Source organism: Engystomops pustulosus, chromosome 6 (assembly GCF_040894005.1).
Source record: "Engystomops pustulosus chromosome 6, aEngPut4.maternal, whole genome shotgun sequence".
In the NCBI taxonomy this organism is placed as follows: Eukaryota; Metazoa; Chordata; class Amphibia; order Anura; family Leptodactylidae; genus Engystomops; species Engystomops pustulosus.
The window spans coordinates 53,522,939-53,536,671 of NC_092416.1; the positions used below are offsets into that span (position 1 = coordinate 53,522,939).

Consider the following 13,733-nt stretch of genomic DNA (forward strand, 5'->3'; position numbering starts at 1 on the left):
TGGCTGCTCAGGCGCTTCTCCTCTTACCCCAATTCTGCTCTGCTCCAGCCTCATCCTGCCAAGCATAAGCAGAGAATGTCATCGCTGTGTTGTCCATGACAGGCAGGAGTAATCAATCGCTGTACTATCCCCCAGCTGCTCTGTTCAGGCAGCTCCTTTGTGTGTGGAAGTAATGCATTTATGTACGGCAGCCAGGGCACCCAACTTTCCCAAGGTCCTCAATTTTATATTTGTTTTTTGAGCAAAACCACTCAGTTCAGGATTAAGCAAGATATGTTTCTGTGTCACTACCGCATTCTTACGGTATGTTTTCTTTCACAATGCATAAATACAAATGTTAGATTTCCTCTAAGTAACTGTGAAGTTTTATTTATTTTTTTCTCTCCACAAATCAATAGCTCTTGGGATATAAAACAACTTTTCCTATTATCTTTGTTGCCTACATCCAGCTATACACCTCAGATGATCTCAGTGCTGCAGTAGCTGCTTCCTCTGCCTGTGCTGATGAGCACTGTGAGTCCATAGTTTATCCTGGGAGTACAGTGGCTGCTTCTCCCTGATCACAGAGGAGGTCATCATGTGACAGTGCTCGATGTGCATGTAGCAGAGCTACAGATGTTTCCTGCACAGAATAGTGGAGTACAAGATCTCCCCTGTTCCCTATCAATTCCTTCTTCCCAGTCTGCGATTTTACAGAATTTTCTCTCTCTAAACCTCCATACTGTTCCCCTCCCTCATCTTGCAGTCTGCACTTTGTGCACTGTGCAGAGAGGCTCTGGAAGCTGCTAGGCTGGTCACCATATACATTCTGTATGTGCATTGTGCTGTGTTCAGTGGAACACACTTGTGGGAAACTAAATGGATTTTAAGGTAATCCACCATTTGTTTTTATGCATTGTGAACCAAACATACCTTGAGAATGCTGTTGCTACACTGATGTGGAAAGCTATGTTGTTTAATCCCTGATTACAGTGGTTTTGCTCAAAAAGCAATTATAAAATTCAGGACCTTGGGAAAGCTGGGTGCATACTGTCTGCCTTATTTCACTGATCTTCCTGAACTGTCCAGACAAGACTAATCAACATGAGTGGGATGATTCATATACATCAGCTTGTGGGATGGTGCAATGATTGATTACTTTTTCCTGTCAGGGACAACACGGTGAATACAGCATTCTCTGAAGCAGTGCATGATTAGGGTAAGAGGAGAAGCGCCGGATGAGCCACAGGAGTGCCAAAGCCCCATTTATCATAATTTTTAATAGTTTTTTCAGCAAAACCGCTGAGTTCGGGAATTTAAACAAAATATGTTTCTGCATCAGTGTAACTACAGCATTCCTAAAGTATGTTTGGTTCACAAAGCATAAAAGCAAATGGTAGATTTCATTTAATGCTGAGAGAACACAAGGCATCATGGGTTCTGTGGGCAAACTAACTGGCCTCAGCTTGAGGGCATAGACAGGCAGACATTAGTCTTTGCCCGCTTCAACTCTGGCAAAAACAGAAAATGGCATAACTTTGTAAAGAAAAGGGCAAACAGCACAATTTGGGCATCATTCTGTTTTAAAGGGGGAATCGCATATGATGATTTTGTAAAATCATTATAACTTTACAATTTCTATTCAATTTCTGCATAGAGGTCCAGTTATGGAAGCTTCCGTTACTTCTTGCAGATAAACTTATTAACCCCCCCCCCCCCACTCCTCTGAATAATGGAAGGGCACGATACACTTGTGTATCTCATAAGGGTCATTCAGATCCAGAAATCTTTAAAAGGGTAATTAAGAGCCTATTAGGAAAAAATAGAGCAAAGCCAGGGAAGTCTATAGGAATGAGTCCATCATCCCGTTACTACAGGATCAGACGACTACAAAAAAGCTTTGTTTGTAGTCTGTAAACATGGAGACACATCAGTCTGCTTTGAAGCTGCATACACAAAACAAATTATATATATTTTTTATTAGGACCACTTGCAGAGTTGCTTGGCTTTTTATCTTCAGTGCATTGGAAAGATAACAATTTGTGATGAAACTTCTCATGATTAATTACTTAGTATTTGATGTGACCTGTCTGGCTGTGTTTAGCGGCCAGGGATCACGGGTAATGGGAGCCTCTACAGCCTGTATAACTGGTTCTGTGGCTCTGTCCAGCCACACACTTACCTGGGTTACTCATATTGTCACATAGTGGTGTCTCACAATTGCACTCAGGCCGACATTTACTCCTCGGTGCTGCTGTAAAAACATTCAGTGACTCATCATAGAGAAGCGATGTGATGAGTCACGGGGAAAGTCAATATTTTCAGGAATCTTGGTGTCAGCTCATTTTAAAGGTCTCAGGTAGGACCATGCTGAGATGTGCCGCTTAATAATGCAGACGCCTATTTATAAAACTGCACTGACCGCCTCGCTGGATGTGGCTGGTGCTCTGAGGACATGGAAGAATAGATGTGATGGTCCTTAAAGGGCCGCTGAACATACAGCTGGGAAATTATTCTGGAGATGTGTGATATAACATATTTTATACATTCTATACACGCTTATACACTCTTGAGATTGTATGGCGTACCTGCATTTTGGTAAACATTATTTGTGAGCTGAACTATGGGTATTTCACTTTGAGTTTCATGTGGGTGGCAATCCTGGTAATGGGTGCTGTCACAGCAATAAGTGATAGTAGTGGCTGGTGTCCACAGCAAGGGCTTATGCAGACAACCCTATCCGCTTAGTTGTTTATATATTACTGTTACTATAGTACATTGCAGTATAGGCCTATAACATACGTCCACGTTTTTGTTCCTTGGATTCATTTTTGTGACTTTTTTTTTCTGACGTCAAATTGTTGTGCTTGCACTGTCTGAATGCTCATAGTACAGAGCTATAGGGTCCGTGTCTGATCACAATTCAGTGGACTGATCTGTAGCTTCACAGGCTGTAACACTGTGCAGGAAGCTGCGGGGGCTCTATTAATGCCCCCTGAGGGCCCTTCTTAATGATTACCACTGTCACTGTGCCTGGAGTAAGTTTATCATGGTAGATCTTAAAAATAAAAACTACCCAGGTATAAAAGAGTGATTCATCCTCTTGATGTGTTAGCAGTGGGTGTGAATAGAGTTACACATTAATCTCGAAAACCCCCTTAAGATAAGTTTAGCACATCCATTGTGTTATCAGAAGTTTAATCAGATTATCTGAAGTGTCAAAATTTTTCATGTATTCATCACTGTGATTTTTTTTTTTTTTAAGTAAAAAAGATTTTTCTGTGTCTGTACTACTCCATAAGGTTTAGCTCACGAGGAAACAGAAAAATGGCATTACATTATTAGAAGTCAGTGCACTCGTTCTGTGCAACAGGCCTTTTTCTGCAAACCTTCTGAGGTCTGTTCACTTCTATCAGATAAGGAGGCTAATGATTAACTCTTTCCATGCTTGGAGAATATTTTCCTTGATGGAGGCGAGACTATCGGAGTTAAGTCATTACACTTCATCAGGTTCTTTCATATATCAGTGGATACAGGACAGAAATACCATTTACATAAACTGTATAAGGGTACATTCACACAGCGGTATGCCCGCCATGCGGACATACCGCCGTGTGCTGGAGAGGAGGAGGAGGTGACCCCTCCTCCCTCCATAGAGAATAGCGGTGCACGGCCGCACACACGCCGAAAGATAGAGCATGCTCTATCTTTTTGCGGTGTGCGGCCCGTATCCCCGCCAAGCCGCTATTGCCGTCTATGGGGACGTACATGTGAATGTGCCCTAAAGGGAAGCTGTCCCCAGGTTTTGCCCCATTAACTGAATTTTTTCACCTGCTTACCTATAAAACAAAATCTCCCCCAAAGTCGGGTGTATTTGGCTCTTCAGGGGAAGTGGCACTTCAGAAACCCCTATTGTTTGCTTCTATAGCACCTATAAACCTGCTTCTGGTGTCATATAAAAGATCATTTCATCTTTCAGTTCACATTAGGCACATTGTTCTGTGAGCTACATAACTGAACATACAGGCAGTTACAAAATAGGAAGGATCAGTTTATTTTCCTGCAGCTCGAATTTCCAGCTATGTTGTTAGCTGCCTGTATCTCCGGTTCTGTAGATCACAAAGTCATAAGCCTGTGATAAGATACTTGATCTCTAGAATGGGTGTTGAGTGATGCTGCCCCATGTAAAGTCTTTTGGGCTGACAGAAAAAGAAAAGTATGACATATACTCACTGCAAGTCCATTGGAAAAGGATATGTGATCGGTCCAGGTCCCAGAACTGGTACCCACAGTGATCATACACTTATTACTAGACTATCACAGGTTGTAAGGTAACCTCCACCCACACTGACGCCTTCTCCATTATTTTTTCAGCTGGCTTACTTCCTGTCCAGATGGGTTTACATGAACGGATCTACACATTGGTGACATCGCACACGAGGTGAGGTCTCTTATTCCATATTTACCACAATAGATCTGCTGTGTGACCCATGGGTCTCCAGGTGATGGGAAACTACACCTGTCAGCATGATCTGAGAAAGTAGACGTCCCTATTTGTATTAGACTTTCTGCTCTACCCCTAAATCTTGCAACATCTGAAGTATATAGACATCTTTGGTCCTCGGATCATTAGCCAATGTGTGTCACTGGATGTGGTATGGAGGTTATTTCTCTTACAGCTCCACCACAGGTGAACTGAAGCGTTACACATCATAAGCACCCATTTCACCAGGCACTTTATTACGCGCGGGTCATTCAGTCCCCTCCGTAATAAATACCCATTATAAAGGCTAAGCTCCGAGGAAGGGAGCCAGGGGTTGCAGTGAGGAGGCGTATCTGAAGGCCACCCATCAAGGGCACCAAACCCTGAAACATCCTGTGGCAAACAGACATGGAAAGTTAACACTGTGACATACAGATTAAATAAAATTTCATGTGCACCGTTTCACATTCAAAATATCCTTGTTCTTACCAGCCAGTAGCCTAGAGTGTGATCACATGTTTCGCTTAGACTATCAATGGTATTATGGTGCCCAAACTCTCTGGTAGTTGCAGACCTCTGTGTCAATGACCCTGAGAGTATCAATTAAGGGTCACTGTATCCCCCCTGCCGGAACTACGAATGCAAGGATGCAAGTTTTCATGGGATAGTCTGTGACCAACACTTTCTCTCATGCACGGAGCACTTTAGACCCCAAATTTACAAAGCTTTGGGTTAAATGCTCAGTTGTCTTACCTAGTGACCACCATCTCTCCTCACAAAAAAACCCAATCGTCTCACTCGAAAGTGCAGGTATAGTTGAGGATTTGGGCCAACTTGTCAGAACCTTATCTTGACGAGTGTTTGCTTTTCCAGGAGGGGGGTGGATCGGCAGGCCCCACACATATAAATGTCGGTCCAACCCATCTATAGGCTTCAACTTTTAATCCTTAAAGGTCTCATTTACATGGTGATTTCATTATCAGTGTTCCAGCGGAGCATTTATAACACTATTCAGTGAGTGCGAAGCTTCTTTGGCATTTTTGCATAACAAAATGCAATTTTAATGAAAAATTCTTGTTAATAATGTAGATGGATATTATGTTAATCCAGGAGGCTTCTTCTGTGGAATCCTTATGAATATACCTGTAGGCTAGTACATGAGAATATTCCTTACTCGGGTTCTCTGGTCCCTAAGGAGAGATTCTGAATATTTTTTTGTGGAATATAATTACTGTGATCTGATAAATATCAATTTGCTTCTCCTTTTGGAATCCTGCCCTTGTCCTATCCCCCGGCAGCAAAGTATTGGATCTTAGACATAAGCCATCATTAGAATTCTCATTGAAATCCTCTAAAATTAGATGCAGGAAAAAGCGCTGTTTATTTAGACTTTTTTCTCTCCTTTCCTATTAACAGGGACACATGATTATTATTTTATGTTTTTTTTTTTTTAAGATCTTTCAGCACCTCGGAGAACTGTCATTATGTGCATCCCTTAATAGGCTTTACTGATTCTGACATAGTTGGAATTTTCTCCCTATCCCTCACTTTTCCTACATAATCAATGGAACGCAATACTTTTAAGAGGGATCAGTCACCAATCTGGTTATATATTGGGTTGTCCCATCTCTCCAGTGATAGATAGGATTGATTTCAACATAACTCAACTTTTTCAAGTTGGCCATCCCCAGACGAGCCTGACCGGATATTATCTCTCCCTGTTGCGTATACATGCTCATTAATTTGAGCCACGGGTGTGTGTATGTGGTAAAGCCAGGAAGAATAGCTGTTCATTATACAAGGTGTACGCCTGGATGTACCACATCATTCACAGGTACACACAGGACCAGTGGAGACAAACGTTCTGATGTATATTATGTTTATGTTCTATCTTTTTCAACTTTTAAATATTTCAGAATCTGCAATAAAATATATTTCTTGTTTTTTCTGTTGAACGTACCGTAATTTTTTAAAATTATTTCTTTTATATATATTTTGTTGGATTACATTTATTTCTGTCTCTCTATTTTGACATTTAGTACTTTTTCCTCTGCATAGTCTGTCTTCTCGGTCCGTTTTATAATTTACATCTTTAGCCTAGGCAGCCTTATCAGCGAGTGCAGGATAAGTCCAGTTACTGTCACATTGTAGGAAAGCCAGCGCAGCAAATTGTAGTCTGACTTGCGATCTGATTTATCATTCATCTGAATGCAGGTCTCACTGTATTATCTCAATGGTGTACTCATGAGATGAAGGATGGGTGCAACTTTACCCAGAGTCGCCTTTCATCCAATGTAAATTTTCCTCCAATTCCCCTGGATCTCTGATGGCCTTGAGATGTCCCTAAGATTCTTGCACAAAATCTAAAGTAATGTTCAACGTCTATATTGAGAAAATCATCAATAATGGGAGTTCCCGATTTCAAGACCCTAATTCATTAGCCAGACCAGAGATCGCCTGTATAGTCTTCCTGCTGTGTAATGCTATAGTTGTCCTCTAGGAGTGCTGTAGGACAATGACACACCTGCTGTTATTTACAGGCGGTTCCCTACTTAAGAACAACCAACTTACAGATGGCCCCTAGTTACAAACGGACGTCTGGATGTTGTTAAATTACTGTACTTTATCCGTAGGCTACAATAAACGGCTGTAATAGTTGTCAAAGGTGTCTGTAATGAAGCTTTATTATTACTCCTGGTTCTTATGACAACCCAACATTTTTAAAATCCAATTGTCACAGAGAAACTTCTGGCTGTAGTTACAATGATAAAATTCACAGTTCCGACTTGCATAAAAATTCAACTTAAGAACAAACCTACAGTACGTCACCTGGGGACTGCCTGTATATTTGTATGTATGTGTGTTTGCTCACTCATGTTACGTCCAATCATGACATATATATTTTTTCTTTCAGGTTAAACATTGGTCATCCCTTCATTTGGAAGTCTTAAATTAATCTACCTGGACAGCTAAACGTTTTTACCTTTCTTTCACACCTGGAAGCACAATATAGGACGAAATTATATAAAAAGAAAATTATATATATAAAAAAAAAACCTGAAACCCAAAAATGACTTCAGAACTTGAGAGCAGCCTCACCTCTATGGACTGGCTTCCCCAGCTGACAGTGAGAGCTGCCATTCAGAATGCTGATTCCAACCAGAACACCCACGGTTCTGGACTCTCCAAGAAGAGCACCCTCATCGACCCCAACACAACACTGGACCAGGAAGAAGTACAGCAGCACAAAGACGGGAAGCCCCCTTATAGTTACGCCAGCCTCATCACCTTTGCTATAAACAGCTCACCAAAAAAGAAAATGACTCTTAGTGAGATTTACCAGTGGATCTGTGATAATTTCCCGTATTACAAGGAGGCTGGAAGTGGCTGGAAGGTGAGTCCTTATCTTGTGTAGAGCTCAATATGGCATATGGTGCTGTTATGTTTTCACTTGATATTTGCGTGGTTACACCATTATCCGTTTAAAGGGTTCATCTACCACCAGGATGAAAGACTGTGTACAAATGAGTCTGAGGGGCTCCAGGCTCCATAGGTGTTAATTTACATACAGTCTTTTATCCTGGTGGTAGATGTCCTTTATTGTATACATAAATAATGGCGTATGATAATTTATCATTGAACTCTTTACTGCATGTGCTATCTCAGGCCTGTGCTGCAGGAACAGTCTATGCCAGGAAGGTGGCTGTGTGTACATAGACTAGCAGAATGGACCATCTTCACAAGTAACGTTTTATGATTTCTGAAATGGAAGATAATAGCGCTAATTTGGAAATTGCTACATGGCTTAACAGACCAGATTTTTTTTATCTAATGGAAAACTACAGATAAAACTTTGGAGTCAAAAAGAGTTTACAGGAAGCCGAAAATGTATCTCAAAACTTATGGGTAGAAGCAGCAGCTGTACCCGGGTTATGGGGGATTAAAACAGTTAATGAATAACTAAATAACTAATAAATACTCATGAAAGGTTTTATGAAAAACTTCAACTTTTTTTTTTTAAGTAAATGAAAACCAGAAATATTATGTTTTATATCAGAGGAAAGTTCCGTCTTTCTCTTACATAGGCTCTTATCCTCCTCCTTCCAGTCTTGCCTCCCAAGCTGTTTTGCCCTTGTTTTTTTTACTGTGTGTGTGTGGTCAGGATATTAGGTAATTTACCTACCGGTATATACATCTATTAAAAGTTTTTCCATCGCTTTCTTGATATGCCTTTTACCTCATCAATCAGACAGACAATGCTGTCCATAAAATGGCGGCTGGTGGAGGGTCATGTGATCTATAACTGGCCATTGTTCATGGACAGAATCTGCGGCCATTTTATGACAGGAATATCTGGTTGGTGAGGTAAAAGACGGGAGGCTCCACTTTACATAAGCAGTGCAGAATTTTTAATAGAATAGATTTTTTTTCCCATTAAACCCATTTTGGCTTATGGACACATACAGATTGGTTTTCTCTTCCAGGCTTCAGTTTTCACTTTTTTACTGATGCCTTACTGACCCATTCATTTTAATGGGCTTTTTCACACTTCAGTTTTTTTTCAGTGATCAGTTAGAAACCGTTCTTTTTGTGTTCACTGACAACAGTGGATCAGAAGGAAAAAAATGTGTGCAAAAAGCCCATGAAATGAAGGGGTCAGTAAGGCATCAGTGAAAAATCACTGAAGCCAGGAAGAGAAAACTAATCTGTATCTTTTTCCATAGGCAAAAATGGGTTCAGTTAAAAATTACTTTTGTGAAAAAAATGCTGATATGAAACCACCCTTACACGCACATTACAAAAACATGAGGTAAAGTGGCCAACCTGTTGAATGAATGAGCTAATGTTTGAACAGGAATCATACAGCTTAGCATACTGGGGAACAGTGTCTTCCTCTGGCATCCATATTTTTTTTGAAGGAAATCTACCATCAAAATCCATCATGATAATCCAGGGACACTTACATTAAATTACTATTTGTTATACATTACCTTCTAAAATAAATTTTTCAAATTTTTCTAATGAGCCTGGAGGGCTCCTGGGGTGTAACCGGAGTTCCTCCGTGCTGTAGCTTCAAAGGCTGTCACTCCCCTCTCACACCGTATGATAAAACTTACTCTGCTGCAGTGAGATCACATCAGGCAGAGAGAGGGGGAAAGTGCCGAGGGAGCAGGGAGAAGGTGAGACAGTATAACAGCCTATGAAACTGCAGCGCAGAGCGGTATTTATAACACCCCCAGGAGCCCTCTGGCATAATTTTAAAAGTTGATTTTAGAAGGAAGGAGGCCATGGACAACAAATACAAAAAGATTTCCTCAGCCACTGTGCCTGGATCTATGAGTAAGTGCCCCTGGTTAATCATTCTTGTATTTGATGGTAGATTTCCTTTGAAAAATATTGAAGTATTTAGTTCATTAAATATAAATTCAGAAACATTTTTCTAGAACCGTGCATTGCGTCCCTCTGTTACTCCGCCTGTAAATGTAAGAATATGAGAACCAGCTAGTGCTGTCATTCCTCTTGGTGTAGGGTGTGTGCACACTGCAGGTAGTGAAGTGCGTCTGACGTACGGTAAATTTGATGGTGGGGCACATGATATTTTCTGGACTGATCACGTTGTCTTGAATACTATTACTTAAAAAATAAAAAAAACAAGAAGTTTTGTTTTTAAACTGAGTGATGATTTATTCCTAATCTGTCCAGAGTACACAAAGCACCTCACTATTAGCACGGCCTGTGTGACTGGGGAAGGTGCATACCTTTACTGACAAGACCGAACGTGATCCCAGGATATAAATAGCCTCATGCAGTAACTCCGGCTCTACAAATAGAACAATCCCCAAACTGCACAGTCCCTGCGGACAGACTGTAGTCTTATCAACCAGTCAGTCAGGAGTGGAGATGTAGCATGACCAAGATGAGCTTTTAAGGGCTAATCCCACAATAGTATATGATCCCCAGTGTAATATAGGGACCCCACCCCATATTAGTGACTGGAATGGGACACCTGTATGTCTCTCTGTATTGGGCTGGTTGTCCACGAACAGTGTGGAAACATGTCATCTTGCTGTGTAAGTTGTCGAGTTTTGAAATCTGATTTCAGTCCTAATGCTGTTCTTGTAGTCCTAGTGTCAGATCTCAAAAACCCTGCTTTGTCCTTTCTTCTAAAGCGCCTTACACAAGGTGTTTGTGCTTATAGGGACTATGATTAAGAACTCCTATCAGTTCGAAACGCGTCAGTTTATTCCCTCTATGGTACCTTTTTTGACCCATTTTAAGAAGATGAAATAAATCGAAGTTTTACTACACCTCCTTTTGCCTTTATGCTTGCCTGGTTGCTGGATTCAATGTCTCCTTGTGCCTTGTAGGGAACCTGTCTGGAAGATCCGGGACACTAAACCACCTGACCTTATGGACTGGTGGTTATGTGTCCCAAATCGACCGGTTTCAATTTAAAGCATTTGGGGGGGGGGGGGGGGAATTATTCCTACCATATATTACCATACCTGGGATATTGAACCCCGGCCATAGGTGTGGCGCGTGCGGAGTGCAGCCGGGATACTGTCCTTGCTTCACATCCCGCATCGGATCTGAGGTCCGTGTGTGTCCCATAGGACTCACATCGAGTATAAATGTTTTATCATTTCTGTATGTAAAGCTGTAAAAAAGGTCTACTTGGAACCATAAACCACAGGTCTGTAATGGCCTCTAGTTGGCAAGGGTCACAAATCAACCTAACAGGTCTTTTTTAATCCAGCCCTAGCACATGGCTGAATGGAGAAGGGAGGGGGGAGTGAGCGCTCTTCACCACTCCCCTCCATTGCACCGCTGCCATTTGGGATGTTGTGCTGATAGCAGTGGGGAACGCTAGGGATGCAGTTCTAGGGGGTGCAGAGGCTATGGTGTCTAAATGGACATTGAAGGTGCAGCAGATCCTTAGGATTTGTGGTGTTGGCTTCCACCATGCGTCTCATATGCAAACCTAAAGGCACTTGCCGGCAATCTGTGGAAATGAATCCCCTGTTGGGTGTTTTCTAGCCCTTTTTTTTTGTGAATAGAAATGGTTATAAAGTATTGTTTATAGTGGGATAGTTGCTCCTCTTTATAACATATCAAGAATAATAATAAAGCTTTATTTATATAGTGCCATCATATTGTGCACCGTTGTACAGAGATGCACCTGAGACCCCCTGGCGAACACATGAGTGTGCATCAGCAGGCCATGGCATGCCCACTACCGAGGGGGGTCATCGATGGTAATATGCCGCTCTGCATTCAGGACCATGGAGGTCGCCTCCTCTGTGATGTCTATATACTCTCACGGGACTCCCCTTGTATTAGTATGCTGGGAGCAGTAGTAGATGAAGAAGTTGTGTTGTGCTTGGCTGTATTGAAATGCAGGTTTAATACACTTTATCATGGGACGGGATTGGTAAGTTAATGTCACGCACATTAATATTGCACATTAAATACAGAACCACAGCTGGGTGGAAAGGATTTGTGCCTGGGCAGGATCATAGAACTGCATAGGTTTGCTTCTTAGACACTTAGAAAGGATCTCATCCAGGAGGTCCATAGCAGCTTCGTGGTGAGATTTACGCTGTAGGCCCACAGTTCAGCACCACCCCTGCCACCAGGTTGTGGCTGGCATTGCAGCTAAACTCTATGGAAGTAAATACAGGCGGTCCCCTACTTAAGAACTCCCGACTTACACACGACCCCTAGTTACAAACAGACCTCTGGATGTTGGTAATTTAATTTTCTTTAGCCTTAGGCTACAATCCGCCATAATATTTATCAAAGGTCTGTTATTAAGATTTATTGTTAATCCTGATTCTTATGACAATCCAACATTTTTAAAATCCAATTGTCACAAAGACCCCAAAAAATTTGTCAGGAGTTACAATTATAAAATATACAGTTCCGACTTACATGCAAATTCAACTTGAGAACAAACCTAAAGAACCTATCTTGTACATACCCCGGGGAATGTGTGTACACTGACCAGTATTGCCTTATACAGCCTATGGGTCCCAGAACAATCTCTTTTGTTTAACTGCATTTGTTTAAAATTCTATTTAAATTTCTAGGAAATATTTGTATGTTAGGAAGCAGTGTCCATCTTTGGGAAATATTCCTATTTATATCATGGCGGCCTGGTTTTTTTTTCATGTCCTATATGGCATTGCTTCTAGGAAATGGAGTCCATATGGTGACACACACAATTGTGACAGACTCTGGCGGGTATGTGATTTCCTGCATAGCCTTAATATTTATGAGAAATGCTAAGAAAATCCAGCAGCTGGATATGGCCTTTACCTCTATATAGTTTTTATACAGGCTCCCAGCAGACTCCTGACACGGGAACATTTCCTCGAGAGAGAGTGAAAGTTTCCAGATGTGCAGCTCCAAATCCTGCATCTCTGAGGGATTGCAGACTCGATCCACCTCCAGGAATGTGGGAAGTACTAAAGAAACGAAATCTATTCCCCATAACTATGGCCCCTGGGGTATGATGCAGCATGTAAAGCTGTTCTGGGGGCTCTGTGACCCTTCTGCTGCAGATGTGACTGCTGTAAAATGATGCAGTGTGATGACACGTTTTCTCCTACCCGGTTCATTGACTCGGTATTATAAGGCATTGTTCACACAAGTGTCATGGCTTGTCTGTGGAACAAGTGATAAAAATGGAATGGCATCTAATATAGTAGTAGTGGGGAGTCGTCTGAGCCCAATAAGAATAATAAATAAATGAACCGTGCTTAACAAAATTCCTAGTTGTTCTTTAAAATGTAATTTTAAAATAATGATATTCTTTCTAAAATAGCGCCACATTTGTCCATAGTTCAGTGTTTGACTGAAAATTGGCCAAATATTCATCACCAATATCAGAAATAGTCCTTACTCTGATGTGGTGGTGTTTTTTGTATTCTGAAGGTGTATATTTGTTTTGGCGCCCCCTGGTGTTCATTTGATCCCCTCTAAAAACGTCCACCTATTGTATTTTTGAACCTTCCCTTTTTTTAATGGATTTAAATTAAAGATTGACTATTTATTCCCTAGACATGTGAGTGTTTGCTGACGTTCCTGTTGTCCCCCATTTAATAGTTGAGGCCTTTGAAAGATGATTTAGAAACAAGGTGATCAGACTGCAGACTGATTGGAGCATGTAGACCCCTTTTTTTTGCTCACATTGTTTGCCCTGTCTTCCACCTCTGCATAAAAAACGCTTTTTTATGTTTTATATTAAGAAGATTTTTAACATTTTCTT

At 41.3% G+C, this 13,733-nt stretch overlaps 1 protein-coding gene across 1 annotated transcript in view; it reads left to right on the forward strand.

Moving 5' to 3' along the window:
• FOXJ3 (forkhead box J3) overlaps positions 1-13,733 on the forward strand; it is a 68,021-nt gene that overhangs the window by 25,618 nt on the left and 28,670 nt on the right. Inside the window, exons 2-3 of the mRNA XM_072156126.1 lie at positions 4,354-4,420; positions 7,377-7,856. Coding sequence (XP_072012227.1) covers positions 7,533-7,856 — 324 coding nt within the window. The 5' untranslated portion in view covers positions 4,354-4,420; positions 7,377-7,532. The remainder of the gene's footprint in view (positions 1-4,353; positions 4,421-7,376; positions 7,857-13,733) is intronic.